Source organism: Aricia agestis, chromosome 17 (assembly GCF_905147365.1).
Source record: "Aricia agestis chromosome 17, ilAriAges1.1, whole genome shotgun sequence".
NCBI lineage: Eukaryota > Metazoa > Arthropoda > Insecta > Lepidoptera > Lycaenidae > Aricia > Aricia agestis.
Window position 1 is genome coordinate 12966416 of NC_056422.1, and position 23324 is coordinate 12989739.

General features: G+C 36.6%; 1 protein-coding gene across 4 annotated transcripts; it reads left to right on the top strand.

Annotated features, from left to right (window-relative positions):
• The first annotated feature begins 236 nt into the window (after positions 1–236).
• LOC121735425 (nucleolar MIF4G domain-containing protein 1 homolog) lies at positions 237–16058 on the top strand. 4 transcript variants are annotated; one of them, XM_042126258.1, is made up of 13 exons: positions 237–247; positions 561–810; positions 1194–1431; positions 1564–2168; positions 2486–2576; positions 2810–3022; positions 6064–6185; positions 7812–8008; positions 9526–9701; positions 11790–11968; positions 13373–13534; positions 14117–14248; positions 15738–16058. In XM_042126258.1, exons 2-13 carry the CDS (start codon positions 625–627, stop codon positions 16032–16034), a joined length of 2598 nt encoding a protein of 865 aa, XP_041982192.1. In that variant the 5' UTR covers positions 237–247; positions 561–624; the 3' UTR covers positions 16035–16058. The 4 variants fall into 4 exon arrangements, with proteins under 4 accessions (XP_041982192.1, XP_041982191.1, XP_041982193.1 ...); XM_042126257.1 differs by lacking the exon at positions 237–247 and having other exon boundaries at positions 518–810; XM_042126259.1 differs by lacking the exon at positions 237–247 and having other exon boundaries at positions 519–810; positions 1203–1431.
• The last annotated feature ends 7266 nt before the right edge of the window (positions 16059–23324 follow it).

Genomic DNA, 23324 nt, shown 5'->3' on the forward strand with positions numbered 1-23324 from the left:
GCTACGACATATATAACAGGACGCTATACATGGGCGTACCCAGGTTCTGGGCCAGGGGGGGGCAAATCACCCAAGTTCTGGGCCAGGGGGGGGCAAATTAGATTTTTCATAAGTTAGGTGTTTATAAAGAATAAAAAAATTATAATTTTAGTTTTAAAAATATTGTATTGCAAACAAATGGCAAAAATTCGTTCTTAATTTTTAATTTTTGTAGATAAAAGTACTAGATAATATACTTAGTAGGAACGTCAACATGATCCAGGGGGGGGGGGCAGCCCCCCCCCCCCCTCGGTACGCCCATGACGCTATATAAATATAACAGGACGCTCACTTATAACATCTTAGCTTATCGATATCCATCGAATATCAACCGAGTGTCCCATCGTCCCATCACTATAGACCGCCATGCTTAGTTCTTGGCAATATGGCACCGGCTACACTTTTTTGTAGTTATGTCACTTCCATGGTGTTTACAGTACACTACACACATTACTAGTTTATATTTGGTATACTAGCTGTCAAAGTCATGTGCTAACTTAGCCTAAAAATTAAAGTTGTAGGTACCGTAATTATTGTTTTTGTTTCATTATTTAGTTCATTTATCTGCCTATTAATGCAGTAAAAATGAAGAAAAAGACTAATGTACCTCGTCCAAAATTTCAAAATACCAGAAAAGCTTTAAGGAAGGAAAAACGAATACAGAAAAAGAAACGTCGACAAGAACATTCTATTAAGAAGAAAAATGAGATTAATTCTCCAGGAAAATTTGTAAGACCCTCAGACTATTCTGATCCAAAACCTCCTGTCAAAGTAAGTAATCTTACTATGATTAAAACCCCATAGGCTAAAGAAAATAAGGATGTTATTATCACCGTTAGTATTTTATTTAAATCACTCTACATAACTCTTCTTCGACGTTATAGACTAAGGGCCAGCCACAACACTACGTTGCGGCGTCGTATCGCAAAAACAACATCGCACAGAAATGCGATGCGTTGTTACAACGCAAAAAATTATTTGGAAATGTCGCTGACGCATCGCAAAGTTCCACGATGCGTTCTAAGACGTCGTAGATTTTACAATGCGGCGCCGCAACTCATTGTTGTGGCCTGGCCCTAAAGCAGTGTAGCCTGGCCCTAAAGCAGTGTTCCGCAAACTTTATGTAATTAATATGTAATATGGAGCTAGTTAAGTACTTTCAGAAAAAGAAAATAGTCAACCAATCATCAGCTCAGGAGATCTTAATGAGACAAAGTAACAAAGTTAAGAAGGAAGCCAATAAATTGCAATCACAAATGGACAAGCAAAGGAGAAAAATGTTTCTAAAGGCAAATGAAGATGAAGATAAAATAATCAAAAAGTTAGAGAAACAACTTGGCCTGAATAAAACTAAGAATAAAAATAACTTTTTTGCTGATGATGGACTAGACTGTATCCTTTTTTAAAGATATATTTTTTAATTGTTTTTTTTTAATTAATTTTAGCTATCCAAAGCATTATTTTCTACAGAAGATTAAAGAAACTCATAATTTTTAAATGAAGTCCTTAATTTCATAATAACAGATTTACTAGAAATTTGTGATAGAGCAACATCAGAACAAATAGTTGCTGCAGAAAAACATTTGGCTGATGTTGAAAAGGATTCTGACTTTGAAGAAGATTTGGCTATGGTAACAGGAAAAGAAAAACTGAAAAAAGATAAGAAAGAGTCAAAAAGTAAACAGGCTCCCAGTGAATATGAATCAGAAAATGATGATATTGATGATGATGATGAAAGTGCTGATGATGAAGATTTGGAGGGAAGTGATAATGAAGAAACTGGAGACTTAGATGATAGTTGTGATGAATATAGTGGTAGTGATGATGACTTGGATGATATGGATGAGGAAGAAGATGAACCATCTGATGAAGATGAGAAACCTACAAAGATATCAAAGAAAGATAAAAAAGCTACAGAACCAATAATTAAAAAAGGTGGTAAAGAGAAAATAATCTCTCAGGATGACATCAGTAAAGTATTTAGTGAAGATGAAATATCACATCTATCAGGTTTGGATGGATTTTCTGATGATGGTGATGAACCTGTTGAGAAGCAAGAAGCTGAAAAACCAAATGTGTGGGAGGATATTTATGGTAGAAAGAGGGACAAAGAAGGAAATATTATCAAGGTAAAAAATTACAACAGATGTTGATTTAAACAATAATTTTTGATATTTTTACATTAGTGTGTTATAAAGTGTGGTAACGAAATATTATTAAGCTATTGCATAGCTTTTATCTCGGGCTTTGAGCACGGCGACCGAATCAAGAAATTTCGTAACAACTATAAACCTAACGTGAGCGGCACAGCGTTGCGGCATTGCTGCCGACCAGTTAATAAAAAATGCTATGCTTCACCAGCTTTACCACTGCCGTCCCCGAATGCCACACATATTTTCAGTAAGTTTTTTTCCACGTAAGTGATTCTTATTGAAATTGTTTTCAGGAAGAGAAAGGTGTTTATATACCCCCACATTTACGCAATAAGGATAGTGCCAGTGACAAAGACTTGCTACAACTCAAAAGACAAATTAAAAGTAAGTTTGACTATTCATTAAGTACAAAGTTTCAAAATTACTTTGAGACTTATTGCAAATCTATAAATAATAAATTAATATTTTGGCATAATTATGTAATCTATATGTGGGACCTTTTTAAGATATATTTGGACCTTCAATGTTGTTACGTCAGCTTATATTGTCATTAATAGCTTGATGAAATGCTGATGGGGATTAAAAATTGGTTTCAAACATGATGTTTTTCATTCCAGGTGTGCTCAACAAGTTAGCAGGCACTAATCTCCACTGGGCTTGTACATCTATTGAGAATCTCTACGCTAGTAATAGTCGCAACTCTGTCAACACTGCACTAACGGCGTTGTGGGTGGAGGCAACCATTGGAGGCTCGGTTACTCCGGATAGACTGGTCACAGAACATGCCGCCTTGGTGTCTGTGTTGCATGCTAATGTTGGATCTGAGATAGGTAAGTAATAAATAATAATAAATCCCGCACCGGTTTATTATATTAGGTCAATACCTAATATAATAACCGGTGCGGGATTTATTATTATATTATATGTCTGTGACTATATCAATATATAGTCACAGACATATATACAGATTCTATTTCTGTGGGTTTAGTTGACAGTAACCGCTGTCATTGTAACCAGGCCAGTTACGCAGGAGTAATTTTATAGTGCCCAAGTACACAATAGCACTCTCTATTCCTTTACTCTCATAACCCAGTGGGACGGACACGACTGGTACTAGGTAAGTAATATAATAGTGCTGATTACACAGCTTATAATAAACTTGCGATATATATTGTGCAATTCATTTCCATTTATGAGTTGACTAGACCTTGACTAGACTTTTAAATACAGAAGCTTGCAATTAAATTTTTAAAGTCATTGGGTGTAGGCAAAGAATCCAAACCATCTGTTCCTTCCGACATAAATTTAGAACACTTGAATTCCCATTTCGCCAGTCCGGCACAAGATTTTGACACACAAAGAAAAGCTCAAACTACCCATAATCTGTCCAGCTTACCTGCTTCTGCTAATGCTTCTTTTTCATTTAGGGAATTGTCTGTCACCGAGGTGAAGAAGTCTATCGTGTCAATTTCATCAAGGGCTGTGGGCAGTGACTTTATTGGTCGAAATATGATAGTTTTATAGTTAGATATTTTAGCTCCGATCATTGTCCACATCCTTAACTATTCTCTTACTACCGAGGTCTTTCCCTCTTCCTGGAAAGATGCAAATATAATACCGCTACCCAAAAAACCGATTCCCAATAGTTACTCTGATTATCGTCCGATCTCTATCCTTCCATTTCTTTCAAAAATATTAGAACGCTCTGTACACCATCAACTTCAATCTTTCCTCAACATACACAATCTATTAAATCCACTACAATCAGGATTTCGTTTCGGACATAGCACTTTCACAGCCCCGGTGAAAAGGTGTGCCTCAAGGCAGTGTGTTATTCCCTCTCCTGTTTTCCATCTTCATCAACTCTATTTCTCGTAAAATCTCCTCTTCCTATCAAGTCCTGCTTCCTTTACTATCCCACGGTATTGCCCAAATGAATGCTGATTAGAGAACATTTTGGAGTGGAACAATGCCTATGGTTTGGTCCTCAATCCAATAAAAACTCAATGCATCATAATCGGCAGCAGGCAGCTTATTGCGAAAGTAGACTGGAAGACCTTACCTGACATTCTTCTTGATGGAAATGTTATTCCCTACAGCTCCTCCGTGCGTAATCTTGGAGTTTACTTCGACCGCACCCTCTCATGGGTTTTCCAGGTCCAAGAACTACGCAAAAAGCTAAATGCTGCTACTGCATCTCTTAGGCGATTGAACAATTTCCTGCCAGTTGCAACCAAAATAAAACTAGCCACTACTATACTTTTCCCAATTCTTGACTATGCTGACGTTTGCTACTGTGATCTAAACGAAAATCTTCTCTCTTCCCTTCAACGCCTTCAATTTGTGCATCCGTTTTATATTTGGCCTTCGCAAATTTGATCATGACGTGTCTGAATACCGGTTTCAGCTCAAGTGGCTTCCGATCAAGATGCGTCGAAATTCTCACGTCCTGCATTTACTTTACAATATCCTTTTTAATCCCTCAACTCAAATTGTCTCAACCTAAAATCAAATTTCAATTTTCTAGGTCATCGCAATCCTATTCTTCGCTCTGCAAAAAAAACTTACGCTTTGCCTTCTCTTCCCATAAAATGTCATTCTATGATTCTTCTTTTACCATCTCCGCTATTCGTCTCCGGAACTCTTTACCTTATTCTATACAAAACTTTGAATCCATAAATATCTTTAAGAAACGTGTCAAGAAACACTACTTAGACCTATTTCCTTCAATATGAAAATTTTGGTGTTAGTACTAATATTAATTATCATAAAATTCTTATCTCCTGTCATTTTTTCATATTTTTGCCTTATTATATGTAAAGTATAAGTAGTTTATTTTACCTCATATTATTGTAAATAATAGTTTTTATACTATTGTTTTTTCAATTATTTTATATTGACGGTTGCCTGGTAGAAACCGCTTACAGCGGTAAGGCCGCCAATTTGCACATTTTTATAAATTGTAAATTTTATTGTCATTGTTTTATGTCTCTTTTGTTGTGTTCTTCATTTTGTATGTTACTTTATGTGCAAATAAAGAATTTATAAATAAATAAATTAATTAATTAATCTATTTTGTAGTTAAATGGTTTTATATTTATTAGCAAAATCATTAACTTTAAGATCTTGGTTCTATCATCTATGTAAACTGTAAAGTAAGGATTCGTGCAGAGTGAGGTCACCGCTTTTATCGCGGGATTTGAGCGTCGCGACCGAATCTACCGACCGAAAATAGGAAACAGTGCACAACGTTTGTATGGAAAAACGGCCCTAGTGTCTCCTCTTAAAGCCGTGCATTGTCTAACGTCGTTTATGTGCGTGCGACTAAACATATGCGAATAGGGATGACGACAAGGTCAAAGATTAGCTGATTTTTTAAATAAAATAAAGACATACTTAGCGATAAAAAATAGATATTCCTAAAATTTCAGCTTCATAATAGTTTTTATTATTCGTAGTTCATAACTTATGTATTTTTTTTGTTATGACTATGAGCCTTGAAAGTTGGATGGTCAAGTCGATTTTTTTTTATAAAATTCCCTAATTTTTTTATACTATTCGATAAGTTATGCAATTTATAACATTTAACATAGCTATCGAACAAACTAGCTGGGCGTGACGTCACAATTAGCTGACATTTTACTATGGAGCGTTTTGGGAAGGTCTATTTTATGCAAAAGTTTTTAAGCTATCAGAGTCATTTTTAATGGTCCTTCACTTACCAACAAGAAAAAAAAATTTCGTCATGATTGTAATAAGCATGACGAAATTTTTTTTTCTTGTTTTTTTATTTAATTACATAATCAGTAAAAAAAAAATGCTATGCTGCGGCAGTCCCCGAGTGCAACACATATTTTATTTTTATTTTCAGGAGCCCATTTCTTAGAACATTTATGTCGAAAGTTTGATGAGATGATGCAGAGTCGACAGCCAATGGAGGACAAGAGACTGGACAACCTTGTTGCCTGCCTAGCTTACTTGTACAGCTTTAAGGTAAATAGTTCGCATATTATAACTTATAGTCAATTTGAATATAATAAACAGATAAGGTTAGTTTGTTTGCATCAAATAGAATAACTGAATTAAGGTACACTAAACATAGGCAATGTCTGTATAAAACAAAGTCGCTTTTTTCCCTCATGTCCCTTTGTTCCCTTTAATCTTTAAAACTACACAACGGATTTTGATGCGGTTTTCTTTAATAGATAGATAGTGATTCAAGAGGAAGGTTATAGGTATAATAACATTCATTAAATAGTGGAGAAATACTGTTATTGTTGGGGTTTCTAATTTCACACACACAAGGTAATTATTTACGACATCAATGGGACATCACATTGATGTCGTAAATAATTACCTTTTTTTCCTCTTACATTGCAAACGCAGGCTGAAATCTACGAGATTGATTTATCAAAATAATGTACCAAGTATTGTACACATTGAAAAGTTCTACAGAAAACTTCGCGATGGTATATGTCTATCCTCAAGAAGAAATGTCTATCTCTTATGGATATCCCACAATAGCATTTTTTTGTCTGTTTTTCTTTTTACGACAAATAATGGCTAATTTTCGAAGCAATTTTAATAAATACAGCATTGATCCTTATCCAATTAAATAACTAAATACATTATTGATTTAATGTATATGTTACGCTCAAAGACCGAAAACGCTCAGTGAGCGAAAAAATGGCACTATAAAATTACTTCTGCGTAACTGGCCTGCTTTCATTGAAACCAGAGTGCTCTTGTGTATTGCGCACACACTCGGGCACTATAAAATTACTCCTGCGTAACTGGCCTGGTTTCATTGAAACAAGAGTGCTCTTGTGTATTGCGCACACACTTGGGCACTAAAAAACTACTCCTGCGTAACGTGCTCTTGTGTATTGCGCACACACTTGGGCACTATAAAATTACCCCTGCGTAACTGGCCTAGTTTCATTGAAACCAGAGTGCTCTTGTGTATTGCGCACACACTTGGGCGCTATAAAATTACTCCTGCGTAACACGGCCTGGTTTCAGAACGCGTCGTGGCCGTTTTCAATAGGGCCACAACACGAATTCGCGTCGTGGCCGTTTTTAAATGCTCAGAACGCGTCATGGTTTTACTCGATTACCACAACGCGTTGTGGTCGAATAGCACGTCAGCCACGACACGAATTTCGCTTTGTGGTATTTCTGTGATTACCAGAACGCGTCGTGGCCGTTTCACTATTACCACAACGCGTTGTGAGCCATTTTTTCGCTCACTGAGCGTTTTCGGTCTTTGAGCGTAACATATATCTATAATATGGCACTTTACAGCATATGATTAAATGAATATTTTCGAAGATATTACAGATTTAAAAATTGCGGGAAGTAGCTTTTGCGGCGGTACCGACCAATGTGGGGCCACGGGTAGTAATTTAATGAATACAAGTCAAAACTGCTAAACCGATTTTAATATTTTTTTCAGTGGCTATATATTTTATACCCGATGCGAAGCCGGGGCGGGTCGCTAGTTTTAAATAAGAACAATTTGATTTAATTTTTTATATTGTTTTCCATAACTATATATTATATAATTATATAGCCATAAAACTACCAGAAAGTTTAATACTTCACCTTTCTGTATTTCAGATATACCACCCTCTACTACTATACGACATCCTCGGCCGGCTAGTCCAAGAGTTAACAGAGAAGAACATTGACTGTGTGTTGACGGTGCTACGGGCGGTTGGCGGTGTGCTGCGGAAGGAGGAACCGGCAGCTCTGAAGACATTCGTACAGGACACACAGGCGAAGGTCGCGGCGCTGAGCGAAACCGCTTCGGCTGGGTGAGTGGCTTTGGTGGGGTGAGAGACCTTGGTCGGGCTAGTGGCTTCAAAATCAAAATGAATCAAAAATCAAAATTGTTTTATTTCTGAATAAATTTAAAATAAATATTTTCAGAATGTCCTACATGATGCCTACCACCGGCTCGGGAACTAACCCGGCGAGAAGAACCGGCGTAAGAAACTCGCACGGGGCCCACTTTTTTACCAAAAAAAGTGAAAAAAAAAAAATCTTTTAAAATAAAGTTTACAATTTTGTAACTTAATATTATATACAATATCCACATTCGGTAGGGTGAGTGACTTCGGTGGAGTGAGAGGCTTCAGCTGGGTGTAAGTGGGCCCCTAGACGATCAATTTTATTGTGCAATGTCATTGAACAATATTATTGAACAATTTATTTGACAATAAAATTGAATATTAATCCTAGACCGTCAAGAATATTGCAAAATACGTGATATTGAGCAATGAAATTGATTGTCCACTAAGGCTTCGTTTGGGTGAGTGGCTTCGACCGGGTGAGTGACTGCGGTCAGGTAAGTCTGACTGGATGTAAGTTACCCATTAGACTTCTTTAGGGTGAGTGAGAGTGTTTCGGCAGGATTAGTGTAAGGCTTCTGTTGATTGAGTGTAGGGCTTCGGCCGGGTGAATTATTTCGTCCCGGGGTGTGAGACTTCAGCCAGAAGAGAATTAGGCTTCACTGAAATTTTTCCTGTGATGATAGAAAGAGATGTGGCTTTATAATAGGGATTATAGGGATGACGACAAGGTCAAAGATTAGCTGACTTTTTAAATAAAATAAAGACATAGCGGTAAAAAATAGGTATTCTCAAAATTTCAGCTTCATAACTTATCTATTTTTTTTTTGTAAAATTCCTAAATTTTTGTATAACTATCGATAAGTTATGCAATTTATAACATTTTTTCTTATGAAACCACTTTCATAAACGCAATATTTAACATAGCTATCGAACAAACTGGCTAGGCGTGACATCACAGTTAGCTGACATTTTGTATGGAGCGTTTTGGGAAGGTTTTATGTGAGTTTTGAATTGTGATATCTTGGAGAGTTTTTAAGCTATCAGAGTCATTTTTTCACCCATATTTCTATTTTTGAATGGTTCTTCACTTACCAACAAGAAAAAAAAAATTTCGGCATGCCTATTTATATAATACGAGCGTTTGCGGGCTTCGCTCGCGTTAAGAAGTATTATTATATACAAACTTTCATCCCCTATTTGAACCCCTTGGGGTTGGAATTTATCAAAATCCTTTCTTAGCGGATGCCTACGTCATAACATCTACCTGCATGCCAAATTTCAGCCCGATCCGTCCAGTGGTTTGGGCGTATAGAAAGAGTATAGAAATGTCGTTGATAGATCACTATGTCAATCAGTCAGTCAGTCACCTTTGAGTTTTATATATAATATAGATATTAAAACATAAAGTATAATTTATGCTATAACCACACCTCGATCTCATATCATAATTATTAATTATCCTTATTTACCGTCCGCAGGTCCCGTATAAAGTTTCTCATGGAGGTGCTTCTAGCGGTCAAGAACAACAACCTGACGAAAATCCCGGGCTACGACCCAATGTACGCTGAGGAGTTGAGGAAATCTGCCAAGGCGGTATTAAGGAGGGGAAACTATGTGACGCCACTGAATATACGGCTGGAGGATTTGTTGAAAGGTGAGATGCATGGGCGTATATAAGCGCCCCCCCCTTACCTTAGTAATGGTCCTTGGGGTCCGGACCATTACTATCCCTTTCTTACTTGTGAAAATAATTAAGTATTAATATGCTGTGGAGCGTATTACTTTTTTTAAATAAATATATTCAACATTCCGATATTCAAATTTTAAAAAATATTTTTGATTTCCTAAACATGTTACCTATTTGCTGCTGTGGAACCCTTCATGGGCGAGTCCAACTCGCACTTGGCAATTTTTTCGTTAGGGACCCCCCCTTACCAAAGCTATATATACGCCCGTGGTGAGATGTAAACATCAAGAAGAGAGCGTGTTCCCTCTTAAAAGGCCGGCAACGCACCTGCAGCTCTTCTGATGTTCCGAGTGTCCATGGGCGACGGTAGTTGCTTTCCATCAGGTGACCCGTTTGATCGTTTGCCCCCTTATTTTATTTAAAAAAATACTATGGTTGTTTGCGCTTTAATTCGTAATGGAATCATAATAATAGCTCCCACACCGGTTTCGGTGACGGTGGCCGGTTTCATTGAAACCAGGCCAGCTACGCAGGAGTAATTTTATAGTGCCCAAGTGAGTGCGCAGTACACAAGAGCACTCTCTATTCCTTTACTCTCATAACCCAGTGGGACGGAAGACCGACACGACTGGCGAGAGATCAGGCGCAGGACCGACTTTTTACATACCCATCCGACGCATGGATCATCTTACTTGTCAGACAATCAGGTGATCAGCCTGCATCGTCCTAACCAAACTTGGAAATAACATGTTTCCAACGCGGGAATCGAACCCACGACCTCCGAGTCAAGAGCCGCGCTCTATACCACTAGACCACGGAGGCGTTAATGGAATCATACCCATGATGGGTATGTTGCCTCGATAATTGCGAAGCTGTCTATTATCTACGGAGTGTAACAAAGCTAAGTGATATTACTTTAGGGTGTTTATGTGTTCCTTGTAGAGAGTTCACTGTGAAAGTAGCAGCTCTGAACCTATATTTTTTTCACTTTTGTATTTGCAAGCGCCCGAGCGTCACAAGTTTTCCCATACAAAAGTGAAAAAATTGGTCTTTCAGCGCTGCTACTTTCACAGTGAACTCTCTACAAGGAACACATACACACCCTAAAGTATTATCAGTTATCACTTAGTTTTGTTACACTCTGTATAGTACGCACAAATGACGTAGATTATGTGCAAGTAAATACGATATTATGTACTATAGTTTGTGCGACACATTATAATTGACAATAGTAGGGAACTTACCTAACAAAAATTAATCGATAATTTAAAAATATCGAATCACTTCGTAAAGGAATTGCAATCGAAATGATCGATTTCGTACTGACATTTCAGTGGTGCCGGCGATTTAAGATGGCCGCCCTTTTTTATCGATTTGATTTCGATTCAACAGAGTCAATCTCTATTGACAAAAGTTCCGTTTCATGCATCTGACATTTTTCAAATGTTTTCGTAACAATAATTTTATACTCCTATTTCACAGTTAATATTTATAATTTTATATTAATAAGTTAGCATTTAGCAACTTTTCATTTTTATTCATTCACAATTATAGGAAACATTTGTTTTTGTAGATGGAGTATAATTTATTACATTTTTTTTTTGTTTTCTTGTAAAAAACCCGTAGCAAGGAATATGAAAACTGTCACCCATATCATCTTAAAACGCACAAACTATAGATGACGTTCGCGCTCGCAGATCCGTTGCGCCGATATTTCTTTATTACGGGAACCATTTTTCTGCAAAAAAATTATCCTTAGTCCTCTCTCGTCTCTCGAAATATCTGCCTACCGTATTTCAGTAAAATCGGTTCAGGGGTTTTATCGTGCAGAGGTAACAGACAGATTTTCGCACTCATAATATTAGTAGAGAGATATAATACATAATTCAGAGAATATATTTTGAAAAAAAAAATCTGAATAAAAATTTTTGAGTTTGAGTTAATATGGATTATGTATAATATGGATACTTAAATTTTACGTCAATTTCAATATTACTTACCTAAGTTTTTGAAATATGACATAAGCTTTCTAAATATATTTTTTATCCTTTTCAGCACACGAGCGCGGTAAATGGTGGGTGGTAGGTTCAGCGTGGGAGGGCAATAGGACTATCGAGGTTAAACCGACAGTCAAGCTGCCCGCCGTGGACCAGAAACTTCTAGAACTCGCTAGAACGATGAGGATGAATACTGACGTTAGACGGAGCATTTTCTGCGCGATAATGTCGGCTGAGGTCGGTTTTATTATAAGGTTTAAGACTGGATTGCACCAACTAACTTTAACTTTGACTACAGTGCAAAATGTCAAATCTTTGGGTAAAGTTAAAAATGGACGCCATCAAGACGCCATATTTAACTATAACCATAGAGCTCGACAAGGTTTTAAATGCATGTGGCGAAAAAAGGAACTAACGCTGTCATCATACAAAAACCGCCATTTTTGACAGTTCTCCTTTCCCAGCAGCGCCCCCGCCCACGCGCATGTATAACCTTGTTGGATCAGCTGTCATTTGTCAATTTCTCCGGGCAAAGTTAAGGATAAAGTTAAAGTTAAATTTACCTTAACTATAACCATAACTTTAACTTTAACTTTACCCACGCCTCTGGTGCAACCCAGTCTAAGTAATTCATAAAGTTAATTTACCTAGCGGAATAGAGCAACAATCTCGAGCTGTCAAACGAAACCAAGATTGGTTTTCATCTGTGTGAAAAATATGTGTACGTATACACTTACACAAGCATGATTGAACATGAATTCTATGAGATTAAATTGTCAACGTGCGGCACGTGCCGACTGGACGTCAAAAAAGAGTGCTGCTGTCATGTATCACACGTCTCTTTTTACCACGCAGTGTTACTGATAGTGACATCTCTCTTGCTCAGGCCTTTGTTTCTCTATTTCGCTAGGTATATTAACTTTATGGTTTAATTACAGCTCGGAACAGGGTGAGTCTTGATAACTGAAGTTAATGCTGAATCGAGTATTTTATTAACGGACACCAAAGTGCGCGGTGGCACAACAAAATTGGAGGAAACAAAAAAAACTAGGCCTTTACATCCGTTATACAGTATTGGTTGCCCAAGCGCATACGGCATTCTCGCATCATAGACGGCCTAGTCCAGAGGAAAGAACTAGTCAATACGTCTGAGACCGACTATGTGCGGGTTTCCTCACGATGTTTTCCTTCACCGTACGAGCGTACGTATAATTATGTATGTAGGTACTTGAGATCAGAAAATGTCTAATTGGTGCTGCACGCCTCCACCCGGGTTCGAACCTGCACCCTCTGAGTGCGAACCAAAAGTCTACCCATAACCCATTAGGCCACGGACGCTCGGAGGAAACAAAACACTGGCAAATTCAATGATTGCTGAAATTAAAAAGACTTACCGTATCCGAACAAACCCTGATTAGTTTTATTTTTATTTTATGAGTTAATTAATTAAAGATACAGCTCTTACTCAAAAAAAGTAATAAAACAACAAATAACTATTCAAGTTGTACTATGACAGACATAGATCGGTAGATCGTTACAAAACGATCAATGCCTCTGCGTTAGAATGTTAAAAAATCATTTAAATCAATGCTATGCGAGCACCACATATAAATATTCTGTAAACTTTCATTACATCTTCAGGACTATATGGACGCGTTCGAGAAATTGGAGCATCTTGGTCTGCGCGCGCAGCAGCAGCGCGAGATCGCCCACGTGCTGCTCGCGTGCTGCCTGCGCGAGCGCACCCACAACCCCTACTACGCCGTGCTGGCGGCCCGGCTGTGCGCGCACCGCCCTCACCAGGTTAGCGCGTTGGGTCATTTTGAGAGTTGCACAAGCAAAAATAATGACGTCATTGATAACTTTGTGGAACGTACCCCAAATGATAAGTATTTATATTTTTGGGGAGTTTTCTTTGAAACGTGGGTATTAAAAGTTGCTTTAGGAGGAAATTTTTTGAAGAGTTAGCAACACTGGTCGCGGCGCGGCGCTTTCTCGTAAGAAATATCGGACGATAAAATCGCAGAGCTGTGTGCAAGGAATCGCGACGCATTATCGCAATATCGCTAGCGATATTATCGACCGATAATATCGCGCGCGATAATTCACATTCAATAATGCTAAATGTTTGTCATTAAACCAGAGACCGCACTAAAGCGACACGGCACGACGCGACACTTCAAGTCCCATATAACTGACTTTGTGAAACATGAGGTTCACGTTTGTAAAACGTCAGTTCTATGGGACTTGAAATGTCGCGTAATGCGGGCTCACCTTAAAACGCGACGAAACATCAAAATGTCATACAAAATCTCCTCTCGACTCTCGGCCAAATGAGAATGACAACATACAGAACGCTTATGGTCTATTTTTTTCTGTTTTCAGCTTGCTTTCCAATTCTCCGTGTGGGACAAGATCAAAGATCTGGAAAATATACCAACGCAGGGCCGCGCTAATCTGGCTCAATTCCTCACGCATCTGTTTATGGAGAAGTGTCTTCCTCTCTCTATTTTGAAGGTAACTTTTTAATACCTCGATCGTGGGAATAGCAGACACAATAGATTTTCAATTGATATGCGGCAGCCGGGTGCCGCTATGGGCTAACAAGAAATAACCGAGTAAAATATATAAGTAATAGAATTGCGTCTCGAAATCCATACTAATATTAAAAATACGAAAGTGTGTGTCTGACCGTCGCGTCTGTCTGTCTGTTACCTCATCACGGCCAAACCGCTGAACTATGAACGCTGCAAACCGCTGAAATATGCGCTGAAATTTGCTATAATAGCTCCCGCACCGGTTTCGGGGACGGTGGCGGGTATCATTGAAACCAGACCAGCTACGCAGGTGTAATTTTATAGTGCCCCAGTGTGTGCGCAGTATACAAGAGCACTCTCTATTCCTTTACTCTCATAACCCAGTGGGACGGAAGACCGACACGACAGGCGAGAGATCAAGCGCAGGACCGGCTTTTTACATGCCCATCCGACGCATGGATCATCTTGTCAGACAATCAGGTGATCAGTCTGCATTGTCCTAACCAAACTTGGAAATAACATGTTTCCAACGCGGGAATCGAACCCACGACCTCCGAGTCAAGAGCCGCGCTCTATACCGCTAGACCACGGAGGCGTTGCTATTTTTAAATTTGATATAGAGACGCAGAATATATATTAGTAGTACCAACAGATTTCCCACTCGTGAAACCCGTTTAAAAAAATAACAACTCCTGCTGCGATACTATAAAGTTCAAATTCCGACCGCGCAGTGCTAGGTGCCTACAATTATATTTGCCTACATGTGCGCTCTCTTTCTATCGCGTAAGAGGTACCCTTTCTGACGAAATCAAGATTGTCACCTTCTAGAAAATAAAATAATCTTCTTTTAATTACTATAGCTACTAATAGCAAACTTTTTTATAGTAATAATCAAATTTCAGTAACCCAACGTATATTTTATAATAGTTTTATATTCGATTATAGTGTAGGAGCTGGTCAGGATTTTTTTACAACTTAAACATAGTAACTTGTGTTTATTTATGTGTAGTATGCGGTTTGTTTGTAACCAATTGGTTTATTTGCCATGTTTGTGTATTTTTTTATCTTTTTTTGTATTTTAAAGTCTGAAATTACTTTATTGAAATATTTTTTTGACTTTTTTCAATCGTTCATATTTATCAGATTAATAACAATTCTGTCACAGCGGTTAAATCAGTACGTAGATATATGCGACGAAAAAATCTTGCGCGCGCGTCACCGCTCGCTTGTGAGTCCCTTGTGATCTGCCCCTTTAAAGGGGTACCCACAGTTCGATACCTAAACGCGCGAGTGGGACAGGCCTGATAGAGATACTCTGAGTCCCCGAAAAGGACATACCTAGTATATTTTTTTATCCCGAAAAAATATAATGTTCCCGCGCGATAAACGAATTTTGGCGCAACGGAGTTGCGGCCGTCATCTATTATTTTTATCTACTTTTTGTAAACAAGTTTCTCCTTTTTTCACAGATAATCCAATTCTCAGACCTGAACAAAACGACGGTGAAGTTTATGCGTCAAATACTCCTAGCCATCATCATGAATGCTGACCTCCAGGCTTCATTGGAGGTGTTCCATAGAATATCAAAGCCGCCAAAACTACACATGTTCAGAGAAAGCTTAAGATTATTTATACAACACTTCTTAATAAAGAATGCTGGCAAGAAAAACAACGTGCTCACCGAGAAAGAAATGGTAACACTGAAAGATAGGGCCGTCGAAGTGGACAAAATATTAACAATGCACGAAAATAAATTGAGACTGTAAATAAAGTGTTCATAACTTTGTAAATGTAATATTATTTTTCTTGTTACTTAAAATTAAACAAGTTATAACTTTTTTTAAAGGAGAAACTTGCGCTTAAGAAGCTTAAAAGCTAAAGCTTATAGTATTGGATCCGACCGTAAAATCCTGCATGAATCGTTTTTTCGATCAAATATATATTTTTAAAATAATCTTTAGAACGTAAAGAATGGATTAATGTTGGGTTGCCTTGTCAAAAGTAGCCGCAAGTACCGTACCTCTATTATAGCCCGTCAAAAAAGTCACGACATTAATAGAGTCGCCACTTGTTTCCGGTGTGGCCTCTTATGGCCACATCGTATCCAGTCACTATAAAAAATTTTGATACTTTATATTAAATACAGTTTAAATATAGTACAATACAGTGTAAATATTATTATTTATATATATTATGTAGTTAAGAAAATTTGAAATAATTATGATGTAGTTATAATTGTTTAATTTACGACATTACAAGAAACAATCTAATCTATGTAAAGTACCTACTTATTATAATCTTTGTATATGTCATAGTCTGTCTCTGTCAAGAAAGTGAAGAAATTAAAAAGTGGCAACATCGTAGTGTCATCCCTTTCAAATCAATCTAAGAAATAATCGGTCAAGTGCGAGTCGGACTTGCGCACGAAGGGTTCCGTACCGTTTTAGAGCAAAAATCAGCCAAAATTGTGTTTTTGTATGGGAGCCCCCCTTAATTTTTTATTTTATTTAAATATTATTAATAATTATTAAATAACACATATTATAATTATGGCCTTTGTGAAAATTTCAAGTGCCTACTTGTTGTCATCATTGTTACCGAGCAAAAAATGTTTGAAAAATTATGTTTGTTGTATCGGAGCCCCCCCCTTAAATATTTAATTTATTTTGTTTTTAGTATTTGTTGTTATATCGGCAACAGAAATACATAGTCTGTGAAAATTTCAACTCTCTAGCTATTACAATTCTTGAGTTACAGCCTGGAGACAGACGGACAGAAATCGAAGTCTCAGTAATAGGGTTCCGTTTTTACCTTTTGGGTACGGAACCCTAAAAAGAAATGACACTACGATGTTGCCACTTTTTGATTTCTTCACTTTCTTGACGGACTATATAAAAAATGCAATAACTCGATTGAACGGTTGAACTGATGTGGCTAATTTTAGTCTTTAAATATTCCTGGAAGTCCAGGGAAGGTTTATAAGTGACACGAAGTTCACCGGGACATCTAGTCACTAGTGCTACATATTATTATGAATTTATAACACCTGTTATTTAAGTACCCTCTCCCTGAGAGCTGCAGAGCTACTTTTTTTTATGAAATAAGGGGTCAAACGAGCAAACGGGTCACCTGATGGAAAGCAACTTCCGTCGCACAGGGAATAGGGTAATAGGGGAGGGTAGCGAAGGTAAGAGAAGGGAATAGGTGAGGGTAGGGAAGGGAATAGGGTAGAGGGGGATTGGGCCTCCGGTTAACTCACTCACTCGGCGAAACACAGCGCAAGCGCTGTTTCACGCCAGTTTTCTGTGAGAACGTGGTATTTCTCCGGCCGAGCCGGCCCATTCGTGCCGAAGCATGGCTCTCCCACGTTCAACTTTGATTACCAGTGAGAGCTGAGAGAAGCTCACTCCTTTTTTATTATGGAAATACTTATTTAAGAAAATTCAAAAAATAAATAAGTGAAAAACAGGGTTTTGTTATTTTAATAAAATATGATCATCCAAATAATATTCTACAATGCAGCCGGAAACAGAATCATGGCCACTTTCTAGGTCCATGTAGTTACAGCAGTGCAGTGGTGTCACAGTGAAGAGGCACATTCATCTTCAATAATCAGCTCTTCAATATCGAATTTAGGATATCCTAATTAAGGGTTAATTCCCACTCCTTGTATTTATTTTCAGTTTTTCAAAATGATAGCATAAATTCTCCCAGTCATTTCGGTTATTTCGTTAAACGCTTTTTCTGCTACCTGTAAACATAAAACGTAATAATTATAATATTATATTACGCTGCATCAAAGTGTTAAAGGAGTTAAGCACATACACTGTGACACGAGAATTTTATATACGTACGTCTAAAAACGCAAAGCACCTAAGTCAAAGTATCAATCATTGTTAGGCGCGTTGTATGATAGATTTCTTTGACAGTTCATTGTTTACGTAAACATAAGGTTTAAGTAAAATTGTTGTTTTATTATACCACATAATACTTACTCAGGCTACTTAGAATTGCATTATACAATAAAATAAACAAATAAAATTGATAAAACAAACGCTTAATTACCTGCTACTATGGCGATTGTGCGATCAGAATCGGAAATGTGGACGCGAGAATTTCAGTGATATTTTCGCGTATTACTATTTTTCTTCAATGAAAATCTTCAAATTTTCAGCACTATGACACGTCTTTCACTTTAATTATTAATATTAATCACAGTAACATGTAGTTTTCACATTGTAAAACTAAATTTAAACAAATTGAAAATCTTTGTTTTGTAAATTTTATGTCATAGAGTATTGATACAACAAAGGGACAAATGTCAAAAGAGTGTTGCTATTGCTTAAAAAAAAAGTTTCGCCTCCTAGACATTCTTGACGCACTGTAAGTTTAATGTTCATGAGATAAATGCATAATTTGTATGTATATTTTTTTTCAGTCAATTTTACATCATTTGAAAGAAAATGACGAGACAAAATAAGGTTTAAATGGTTGCCACCTCTAACGGCCGTTCCCAATATTTGATCTATCTCTGGTTTTGCCCTACTAGAGATAGGAATAGCTCACATTAGACATTAGAGACATATATTTTATGTCAATTGTGAGCTATTCCTATCTCTAGTAGGGCAAAACCAGGGATAGATCAAATATTGGGAACGGCCGTAAGTCGGCCGCAACCTAGGGTTGCCAGCCCGTAAACAGACATAGTTCTTCATCAAAATTGAAGCATCGATTTTTTTAATAATTTTGATACAAAATTAAAGTTTTATGCATTTTATGCATGAATATCCATGGTTGCCAGTTGCACGATAGCCGCAAACTGGGGTTCCATCACTTTTGTTTAAGACGAATATCTAAGCAAATGACCTTGGACGTTTGACGCGGAGCGCCATCTGTTTAGCTTTAGTTTGCTTTAGTTTCCAAGCTACGGTAAGTTACATAATATTTCCGCTAGATGTAGCATTTAGCAATTTATTTTGCAGAGGTGGGCAGAGTAATAATAAACAGAGACTACTTGTTTTTTTTTTCGAATTAATTAAATAAAATAAATATGTACATAGAATACTTTTTTATTTTATCCCCTTTTAACCCGTATTTTTTTAAGAATAAGAATAAGAATACTTTTATTTCCAGCATCACACGAAACATCATAATAATTAAACAGTATTCAGTGGTACAGTTATTATGATCTAGTCACAAACAGTATATATAAGATCTATAAATATTATTACAATGTTGTGTGATGCCAAAAATTGGCCCCAGCTCAGCAAACGCAGCAAGCGAGCCCGCTGCACTGATATTCTGCGGGGGCCAATGAGTGGCTTCACAATACTAATAAACTAAACAGTAAAACGTACAGAAATTGACATGGAACTAAAGTCAAGAAAGTGAAGAAATTAAAAATTAAAAGTTAAAAAGTGGCAACATCGTAGTGTCATCCCTTTTTTCTTAGATTGATTAGAAAGGGATGATACCACGATGCCGCCACCCCTCAACCTCCTCACTTACTTGACAGACTATATATACATTAAATAAAATACAACTAAATAATCTTAAGATATTAATATCGACTTACTTTTTATGTGCTGTTGGCTTTTACATTTAAGATGATATAAAAAATAAAAAATAAAAAAATCAGATTTGACAGGACGAAAGAAAAAGAATAATAAAATAAATACCTAAATAATCATGGCGGTTTGACATCTGCGTAAAACAATGAGGTTATACTGCGTAAAACGTGGTTATTGACGTGGCAATATTAGAAAATAATAAGTTATAAGTATAAACATAATACATGTAATACTTAGGTGTGGAAGTATAAATAATATTATAAGGTCTTGAGCAGTTACGAGTGTAGTAGTGACAATTGACATAATAAACAAGACACCGAGAAAAGCGACTGACCATTACTGGATATCGTTATGTGCCTCACGCAGTTCGACAACCTTCACAACATGCATTTTATGTATGTCCCGTATTATAATATGTATCTCGAATACGGCTCAAACGATTTTCATGATATTTGGAGTGGGGGAGGTTTCAGGGGAGAAGACGCGGAGATGAACGTTTCATTTTTTGCCACTGATATAGAAGTCTTTCAGCTTTTTCTACATTTTTGTTTCCCAGAATTCCTCATCACGATGGATTATTTCCGTTTTAACTGGAAAGTTTTTGCCAGACTATATACCAAAAATGCATTTTTTGCTTCTGGTAACATGAAGCTGGCCCTTTATTTGGTAGAACCATGCGTGGTTTTTATTTATTACAAAAAAATAAAAACCATATAGAAGTGCAATCCATATAGAAGTCTTTCAGCTTTTTCTCCATTTTTGTTTCCAAGAATTCCTCATCACGATAGATTATTTCCGTTTTAACTGGAATGTTTTTGGAAGACCATATACCAAAAATGCATTTTTTGCTTCTAGTTACATGAAGCTGGCCCTTTATTTGGTAGAACCATGCGTGGTTTTTATTTGTTACAAAAAAATAAAAACCATATAGAAGTGCAATCCATATAGAAGTCTTTCAGCTTTTTCTCCATTTTTGTTTTCCAGAATTCCTCATCACGATAGATTATTTCCGTTTTAACTGGAATGTTTTTGGAAGACCATATACCAAAAATGCATTTTTTGCTTCTGGTTACATGAAGCTGGCCCTGTATTTGGTAGAACCATGCGTGGTTTTTATTTATTTGTAACCCGCCTTTGGTTTTTTTTATAAAACGTTAATTGTTTATCATTTATGGCTTTTTCTACACCAACATTGTAACAACATTTTGGGCACTTTATTTCTACTATAGTGTCGTCATCTACAGTGCCATCTGGGGTTGCTCCAAAATATTGGACTTCCGGATATTGGACAGGACAGGAATTTTTGTATTCGAGTAAATTTGAGAATTATTAAGTTATTTTTTTTTCCTTTTGGGCAATGGGGCTTGTTGGCTTGAATGGTGGGGGACTAATTTTCTTTTTTCTGACTTTTTTTCATTTTTTCTTGTAACAGTCTCTGTTATATACTGTGGGTCCCTAATAGGTATTTTTCTCGGATATCTAGGATCCACTAATTCTGGCAGCTGATTGTGCTGACAAAAAAAAATACTACTACTCCCTCCAGTCTGGCTTTTTGTTTTTAATATAATCAATAATTAATATTTACGTTAAAAGATAATAATAATATTTCTTACTAGACATTTGAATCCGTGTTATCATTAATCTGATGTAATGACTCTTCTAAATTTTGTCCTTCGGTTGCATCAATTTCAACTATCCTACCTTGGATCCTACAGGATTACAAAAATAAAAATTTTGTGAATAAAAACAATTTGAAAATCAATGCATTGTCTGATGCGTATACACATGAAGGTATATTAAATGATGATGAAATGTATTTTGCGCTGTAGCTAATAGTGAACAATATCGCGTAACAACGGTCCGGCGCATTATAGCACGAAAGTAAATTTCGCTAGTCCCAAAAATGTTTTTGATGATTATTGATTACTTAAAAATTAAATACAATTCTAATATTTCCTTTAGTTAATCTTTTATATAGTGTGTGATTGTAGTAGTGCAAGTTATTGAATGATAGTAACTCAATAAGTGTAACAGATATTTGTTGAAAAACCCAGAAAAATTCATAATTTCGAAAAACGAAACTATAGAGTCAAAATAAGTGAATCGTGTTTTCCGTTAGGCAAGTATCAGATAAATATACAATCATTAAATAAATCTCAATTTCATTTGTGTTTCATCGTCTTCCGGGATCGTAATACTTATTAGAAAACACAGCAAAAAAAGGGAGCTCGGTCTTAATGCCAAATTACAGCTTTGTAAGTCCTATAGTCTTTGAGCAAGACTGCGGACAGACAGACAGACAGACGGACAGACCGAAATTATGAGGGTTCCTTGTTGACTACAGAACCCTAAAAAGTTCATTAAAAGTATTTTTTAAAAATTTTACGGCTTCCTTTAACAATACTGAACCTTCCCTGAAGCTATGGCATATTATCTCCATGTATGGCAAACATTTTTTAAACATCCTATAGTTATGTAGGTATAATAGTGTAACAGTAAAAAATAATTGTTTGAAGTCTCTGTGATAAACTATTCTGTATGCTATACATTTACATAACAATTTACATTACAATGTCCGATAAATAATAGACTGTTGTAAATGCATCTGATGATCACATGATCATAATATTATTTTTCACTTTTTTCAAAATCGAAAAGTGCAAACTGTTAAAACTTAAAGCCGGTAAATTGTCAAAGTGAGACTAATCAAAAGAAGAGCACGCACTGCTTGTGCCGTGTGCGCGGAACGGCAACGCCGCGCTCCGTTGTACATATCTCGAGTTGACAACGACGCATTCTGTAACTAATTTACGCCTGTTAAATTTTATGAGCAAATGCTTTACTACATTTACTAGTGGAGTTTGATTTACAGTAGGCACTAAAGAGTTTGATGATAAAACTTCTATTTTACAATACTGTTTATCGCAAATGGTTCGCGATCAACAAGATAAAAAATAAAGAAACATGTATGCAAAGATTCATTATAAACGGATTAGCTAAACAAAAAAAAAACCCATCCTAAAATATACATCTTACGCGATTTAAAAATATATTTTCTGATAACTGAATAAAGATCACCAAAAATATCGTTCACGACAATATATTTCAAGATACACTTTCTAATTACACAAAACTTCTGTATTTCCCGATCTGTAATTTAGCTGTAAAACATCGCCAAAAAGACGTCTAAAACGCATTTTGCTTTACTATTCACCTTAAGACAAATGTTCAGACTTCAGGCCTACAATTATTATGCCTGGCAGAATTTGAGGACGTCGAGAACCCGCAAGATTGCTATTTTTAATTAACAGGCGTTTTTATTTTTATGCGTAGTGTCCTATCATTCCTCAATGTCATTCCTTCTTAGTTCTTATCACGGAGCTTTGTATGAGCTCCGTGGTTCTTATTAAGGCAACCCAACATTAATCCATTCTATACGTTCTAAAGATTATTTTAAAATATATTTGATCGAAAAAAACGATTCAT

Bases quoted from the DNA above. Each gene is read 5' to 3' on its own strand.
- LOC121735425 (XM_042126258.1), top strand. From the start codon at position 625: ATGAAGAAAAAGACTAATGTACCTCGTCCAAAATTTCAAAATACCAGA. The intron at 6,186-7,811 runs GTAAATAGTTCG...TCTGTATTTCAG, and splicing joins CTTACTTGTACAGCTTTAAG to ATATACCACCCTCTACTACT. The intron at 14,249-15,737 runs GTAACTTTTTAA...CTTTTTTCACAG, and splicing joins TTCCTCTCTCTATTTTGAAG to ATAATCCAATTCTCAGACCT.